A 7,055-nucleotide genomic window follows, 5' to 3' on the forward strand; every position below is an offset into this window, starting at 1 on the left:
GAGGCAGAGGTGCGGGCGGCGGAAGAGGCGATGGCGGAGGCGATAGCGGCGGCGGTGGCGACGGCGATGGAGCCTGCACCGAGGGGGGCGGCAGCGGCGCTTCCGGCGCCGCCGGTTCCGCCGGCGGTGGAGGAGTTTGCGGTGGGGGCGGGGTCGCAGGCGGCGGAGGCGGAGGCAACGGTAAGAGGTGTGTGTGATGAGATATTTGATGAATACAGGTGCAGAGGCAGAGAGGGTGCGGGTGAGGTGGGTGGTGACGTGGCACCACTCCCGGGGTGGAACTAGCCTAATTTAATCTGAGGCGGCGGTGGGCGGGTGCTCCTGCCTCCCTCTCGGGGACAAGCTCAAATCTCGGCGAGATTCTCCGAGATATGTCCGAGTTTACTGCGCGTGCGTGTGCGGGTGCAGAGAGGGTGTGGGAGAGGCGCGCGAGATGAGAAAATGAATACTTTGGCCGGGAGTGGCCGGGAGTGGCCGGGATCGGCCGAGATCGGCCGGATACCGCCATTAGGGACCGAGATTAACCGAGATATACCCGAGATGGTCCGAGATTATGTGATTACAGCCGAGTTACAGGGCAGAAGCAGAGGGAGCGGGAGAGGGAGAGGTGGGAGGAGGGCGGGAGGAGCGGCGCGGGGCGGAGCGGCGCGGCGGCGAGGCGGCGTGGGCGGTGGCGTGTAGTGGCGGCGAGGAGAGAGGCGACGGGCGTCAACTAAATAATCTCTGCTGGTGACAGACTACTGGGTGTGGTGGCGTGGAGGTGGTATGTGGTGAGATGTCCGATTGGATAAGGTGGAGGTGGAGGGCTGTGGCGCCTCGTTACGGCGGCGCGTCCCGCGCCGCGGCGGCGACGGCAGCACGGCGCCCGCCGCGCGGCTGCTGCTGCCGCGAGCGTGACCAGCCTCCACGAGCAGCCGACGGCGAGATGCCTGCTCGAAGGACGAGCGGGTTCAACGTCGTGTGGCCAGAGCGTGGAGAGGGGCGGGAGACGGTTGCGGAGCGGGCGGGTACCTAGGATCGAAGAGGTGGCTACTGTGCGAGAGCGCGTGCGGACAAGAAGCGTGACCGAGCGAGCGGTGCACCCGCGAGATCCGTCGCTGCAGCAGCCTCGCGCGGCTCCGTCGACGGCGTCTCTTCACACCTCGAGCTGTGAACAGGCGAGTGGCTGGAGGGGGGGAGCGGCACGGCTGTGAACGGCGTGTCTTCACACCTCGAGCTGTGAACAGGCGAGTGGCTAGAGGGGGGGAGCGGCACGGCTGTGAACGGCGTGTCTTCACACCTCGAGCTGTGAACAGGCGAGTGGCTAGAGGGGGGGAGCGGCACGGCTGTGAACGGCGTCTCTTCACACCTCGAGCTGTGAACAGGCGAGTGGCTGGAGGGGGAGCGGCACGGCGCGGGGACCCTCTCGGGTGCGAGATGCAGCCGAGAGACAGCCGAGATGGAGGTGTGGCCGGGCGCATGAAAGGCGATGTCGCCGAGATTCAGCCGAGGTCTAGCCGAGGTCTAGCCGAGGTCTAGCCGAGGTCTAGCCGGGGTCTAGCCGCGATCTACCGAGATGGAGCCGAGATCGAGCCGCGATGGAGCCGAGAGCTCGCCGAGCTCGCGCCACGCCACCACAGGCGCGGGCGGCGAGCACGTGACGGGCTGGTGGGCCAAGGGAGAGCTGGTGAGGGAGGAGTCGCGCGCGCGTGGAGCGCAGGCTGTTGCGGCGGACGCGGGTGCGGAGGAGGGGAGTGCGGCGGGTGCGGAGGAGGACGCTGCGGCGGCTGCCGGCGCGGACGCGGAGGCAGAGGAGGGGGAGGCCTCAGAGGCAGAGGTGCGGGCGGCGGAAGAGGCGATGGCGGAGGCGATAGCGGCGGCGGTGGCGACGGCGATGGAGCCTGCACCGAGGGGGGCGGCAGCGGCGCTTCCGGCGCCGCCGGTTCCGCCGGCGGTGGAGGAGTTTGCGGTGGGGGCGGGGTCGCAGGCGGCGGAGGCGGAGGCAACGGAGGTGGCGGGTACGGAAGAGGCGGCGGAGGCGGCGGAGGAGGGGGGGGCGGCGGAGGGGGGGGCGGGGGAGAGGGGGGTGGACGAGCCGGCGGCGCTGGTTGCGGCAGCGGAGGAGGCGCCCAAAGCAACGGCAGGTGACGCTGCGGCGGCAGAGGAGGCGACCGCGCACGGTCCGGCAGCGGCGGAGGAGCCGGCAGCGGCGGAGGAGCCGGCAGCGGCGGAGGAGCCGGCAGCGGCGGAGGAGCCGGCAGCGGCGGAGGAGCCGGCAGCGGCGGAGGAGCCGGCAGCGGCGGAGGAGCCGGCAGCGGCGGAGGAGCCGGCAGCGGCGGAGGAGCCGGCAGCGGCGGAGGAGCCGGCAGCGGCGGAGGAGCCGGCAGCGGCGGAGCCTCCTCGGGTGCTGGTGCTGGACTGCGGCGGCATCACGAACCCGGATTGCGAGGCGGGCAACGAGAGCGTGGCCGCGGCGATGGGCGTGCCTCCGGCCATGGCGCGGGCCGGGCACAAGGCTGCGTGGGCGCGCTCGCGCGCCAGCCCGCACGAGGCTGGCTCTAGAGGAGATCTGGGGAGAGATGGGGAGAGATGGGGAGAGACGGGCCCCTGCTGGACTGGTTGCCGCAGATCTCCCCAGATCTCCCCAGATCTGCCCAGATCTCCCCCTATGAGGCTGGCCCTAGAGGCGGACGACGCATTCATGTACTCCAAGTAGCGCTCGAGAGGACACGCACTCCGCCGCACTCGGCCGTACTCGGCTGTAATCAGTACCCGTGTCCCCTCGTGCTCACGCGGTGCTCTGAAGACTCCGCACGAGACCGCCTCCCGCCCCGAGGCTGGCGTCTCCACACTGTAGGCTGGCTATTGGCACACCGCGATGGAGGTGCACTCTGTCTCTTCCGCCCTCTCCACGCTGCACCCGTCCGGCACACGTCCACAACATGCGCATGCACATGCACATGCACATGTCCGGGGCATGCCCCCTCAGGTGGCTGGCGTCGCAGAGGCCGAGCGCACACCCGAGCGAGCGGCGGCTTGCGAGGCCGCCCTTGCTCCGGCGCTGCGCCGCTGCTACGCCGAGACCGCCGCCGTGGCGCGGCGGCTCAAGGAGGAGCGCGGCATGGTTGTGGGCGTCATCTCCAACCACCTGGTGACGCCCGGCCTGTTTGGGTACTGCGCCGAGGGCGCGCGGCTGCGCCTCGCTGCGTCTCGCCCCCTCTGTGGCGCGCCCATGACAGGGGTTGCCCATGTGCGCACGCCCCGTAGGCGCGGGGCTGCACGCGCTCGTCTCGCACCCGAGTTTGCTCCTCGTGAGCCAGGCCGTGGGCGTCGGCACGCCCCGCGCCCCTCCCCCCCCTCTCCCGCCCCGCCATCGCTCCCCCGCCGTTGCCCCCCGCCAGTGCACAGCACCCCCACCCCCCGCCCCCCCCGCGCGCGCGGGCCGCTCACGCGTGCATCCGTGAGCAGGCAAGCCCGACCCCGCCATCTTCGCCCTCTTCTTCGAGCGGCTGCGCAGGCTCGAGCCGGGGGTGGCGCCCGCCGAGCTGCTCTTTGTCGACGACAAGCCTGCGAACGTGGAGGCCGCGCGGAGCCTCGGCTGGAGGGGCCTCGTCTTCAGCTCGAAGACCGCCCCCGCAGGCGGCTTCGCGGCGGAGTGCGCCGCGCTCGGGCTCGTCCTGCCCGGCTCCGCTCCCGCGGGGGTGGCGGGCGAGGCGGCGGGCGAGGCGGCGGGGGGCGGCAGTGCCGAGGGCGGCCAAGTTCCAGCCGCGGCTGCAGAGCTACTGACGTCGAGCTAGAGCCGCTGAGTGTGGAGCTGAGTGTGAGGGGAAGGGCGGGCGAGGAGGGGCGACGCCCCTCTCTCACATGGTTACTGGTCACCTGTTGAGGGAATTTTTTTCGTTTTTTGCACTCACAGCTGGACCGATCTCGTTGGGTCTGCCTCATGGCGGACCGGCAGCAGCAGCCACCCTCCGTGGACCGTCCACAACCGCGGCGTACGTGCAATCGCAACGGAACCGCGACCGCAGCCCCGCAGTGTTGAAGCCCCCATCGCGGCGATGCCAGCGGGCGACGGCGGCGGTGGTGGCTACGGCGGCGGCGGCGGCGGCGGCGGCTACGGCGGCGGCGGTGGCGGCGGCGGCGGCGGCGCGGCGCCATCTCTGCGAGGCGACGCAGGGGGGGCGGCGCGTACGCCGCCTCGGCGTCGCTGATGGCACCAAGGCCCTCTGCGGCGTCGCTGATGGCCGAGGCGTCGCCGTCGGTGAGCAGGCCCGACGGGACCGCCACCAGCGCAGCAGAGAAGCGAGAGAAGCGGAAGTCGGTCGCAAAAGGGCCCGCCACCTCGTACATGGAGGCGTCTCCCTCGATCGCTCCCTCCGCCATTGCCGTTGTGCGCATCCGCCCCGAGAGGGGGTAGAAGTCGCGCTTGCCATGCCGTACTGCGAGGGACGCGAAGGACTGCCCCACCATACCGTGCGGCAGGTAGCGCGAGGCCGCGTCGCCATTGCCCCTGATTGTGAGGTCAAGGCGGTGCGTCGGTCCCGAGATTGAGCCGTAGACCCAGTTGCCCAGCACCTTGAAAGTCCAGCCGTCCACCCTGAACACGACCGAGGAATAGCCGACCTTCATGGAGAACTCCTCGCACGAGCGCCCCTCACCTATGCCGAGGAAGAAGCCCCCCCCGCCACAAGTGCCGTTGACGAGGTTGGGTCCAGTATTAAACTCGTTCAGCTCGCTCGCCCACACCTGTCAGTCGGTGTTGGTGCCGGCGCTGATGCTGCTGCAGCTGTTGTGCTGCTAATGGCTGCTGCTGTCTTTACTGCCGCTACTTGTACTGCCCTGCGCTACTGCGTGCACTGCTCTTCTGCGTATGGGGCTGTCCACTGCCGCCGCAGTCGCTGCAACTAATTGCTAGGGCCACAGTGGGCTCACGGCTCACCGAGAGCGTCATCGGCTTCTGCTTCACCCCGCCGACGATCGCATTGATGTGCACCTGAGTGATATACGTGCCGTCGACCGTCAGCGAACCCTTGTCGTCGTTGATGACAAAAGTCGCGTCCTCAATCAGGACATTGACGCTGAGCTTCGGCCCCGAAAAGAAGCAGTAGTATGTCTTGTCTCGCCCTCGAAAGTCAGCCCTGCCCCCGTGGGCAAAGTTTAGATGCGGGTCCTTGTTGCCGCTTGCGCACTGCCCCCAGACGAGATGCAAGACGAGGGCTTGCAACAGCAGCGCCAGCAACGCCAGGACGGTCATGCAACCCCGACGGCCGCCCCGAACCAAAAGGCCGAATGCAGCGCAATTTCGGCCCGTGTGTCCCTCCTCCTCATTCCAAATTGTTTTTTCTTAGTGTTGAGCACTTGAGACTGGATAGGGTCGATCCCGCATGGTACGGGAATACAAACACGGTACAGGATCGAGGTGCACGCTGCAGGAGCAGTGTCGTCCCCTCTCTCCATCATCTCGCTGGGAGACGTCGGCGGCGATGACGGCGTGACCGATCGAGCTACAAGAGGAACTAACTTATTCAGCAGGATCCGGGTTAGACTGGCGCACTACCTCACTGGGCCTGAGACCGCCGTACGCCTCCCGTCACCGTCTCGGGTTTGTGTGGGATCGAACCACTCCGGGATGGGCAGGCCCATCGTTCTGAGTTGTGCCTTTCCTCCACGCTCCACCTGCAGGAGACAGCAGAGGGTGTGTGCGCCGCGTCGGCCCGATCGGGGTGTGGGGGGGGGGGGGGGGGGGCTCTTGCAGCCCGATGCCAATCATCACTGTCCATACCCCGGGCGCGCACGCCTCACCCCCACTCCAGGCGGCCCCGCGACCCCTCCCTGGGTCTCCGTTCGCTTTCCGCTCGCTGGTTCGTTCGGCAACGGGTGTGGGGCGCCCGCCTTCCCCTCTTGTACTTCCACCGCCGGTGGGATCAACGCGTACGGCGCAATGCCCGGAGGCAAAGACATCATCCCCATCGGCGGCTCAATGCTTGGCTCGGCCGCTTACGCGTCGGCGGCGTGGCGGGCGTCGTCGCGGGCCTCCCCACTGTACATGACCTGCTCGGAGCGGCAGAATCTGTTGGCGCACCGGACAAGGCCAACCATTTCTATCAGACGTGGGGCGGCAACGAGGTTTGTTGGGCGAGGGATCGTCCGACAGGGGTGCGTGTTGCTCCCACACGTCACCTTCTGCTACCAGGTGCAGAAGCAAGCCGGCCAGCAAGCTCTGTACTGCAAAGTTGCCGGCACGTGGGCGAAGTACCTCGACCAGGGCTGGTGGGCGAACCCCGAGCACAAGCAGGTGTATGCCTTTGAGCCGGAGGAGTGCGAGCAGCTGCCGGGCGGCGCGCGGTCGCAGGCGCAGCTCAGCGGACTTCACACTCTCATGAAGCCCAATCAGGAGTCCGAGTGGGTCGAGGCCGTGTGCCGGAGGGGCGGACAGGAGTGCCCTTTGAGCTGCGTCAAGAGCGGCATGAGGGTGTCGGACGCGCCCGCGTCGACGGGGAGCGCCACCGCGCTTGTCCTATGCGACATGCCCCACGACACTCCCATCTACGCGACTCTCGCTATGACCTACGGGTGCGGCTTCTCGGTGGATTCGTCCCCTCGAAGGAGTGCAGCCCATACTACTTCCAGCCCACAACGGTGCGAGTTTAGATGCTGAGAATGCACAGCCTCCGTGTTACTCTGGTGACGGGCACGGCTCGACTCCGCCCTGCACACGCCTCTCCACGGGACTTCCCCCGCCCCCGATATCAGGCTTGGTATTCGATCTTCAATTGGATGCGCAAGATTCCAGACACGGACGGGGCGCAGCGTTGGGCGAGCGCGCGCTACTATCCCACGGCCACGCCGATCGCGCTTAACACCGGCTGCGGCTACCCTGGCGACAAGCACGACCCCTTCCCGCCGACGACGCTCGATTACGCGGCAGAGGAGCGGCAGCCGCTCATCGGCTCCTGAGTCAGGGCCTGCGACGAATGTGGTGGTGCGCGAGGCGAGTACCGCTCACTATGGCCGGCTCACTCTGGCCCCCCTCCACCTCCCCCCCCCCCACCCCCTTCCTTTCTCCTCCTCCCCCC

General features: G+C 68.5%; 2 protein-coding genes across 2 annotated transcripts; both read left to right on the forward strand.

Annotated features, from left to right (window-relative positions):
- Positions 1–775: 775 nt before the first annotated feature.
- EMIHUDRAFT_248562 (hypothetical protein) lies at positions 776–3,765 on the forward strand (the record flags this gene model as incomplete). Its single annotated transcript, XM_005762308.1, has 8 exons — positions 776–792; positions 940–1,007; positions 1,620–1,666; positions 2,357–2,461; positions 2,837–2,863; positions 2,969–3,200; positions 3,448–3,653; positions 3,757–3,765. 8 exons carry the CDS (start codon positions 776–778, stop codon positions 3,763–3,765), a joined length of 711 nt encoding a protein of 236 aa, XP_005762365.1.
- Positions 3,766–6,742: 2,977 nt separating this feature from the next.
- Positions 6,743–7,028, forward strand: EMIHUDRAFT_371763 (hypothetical protein). The gene has a single exon (XM_005762309.1). It carries the CDS (start codon positions 6,757–6,759, stop codon positions 6,934–6,936), a length of 180 nt encoding a protein of 59 aa, XP_005762366.1. The 5' UTR covers positions 6,743–6,756; the 3' UTR covers positions 6,937–7,028.
- The last annotated feature ends 27 nt before the right edge of the window (positions 7,029–7,055 follow it).

The sequence above is a fragment of the Emiliania huxleyi genome (genome assembly GCF_000372725.1).
Source record: "Emiliania huxleyi CCMP1516 unplaced genomic scaffold EMIHUscaffold_681, whole genome shotgun sequence".
Lineage (NCBI taxonomy): Eukaryota > Haptophyta > Isochrysidales > Noelaerhabdaceae > Emiliania > Emiliania huxleyi.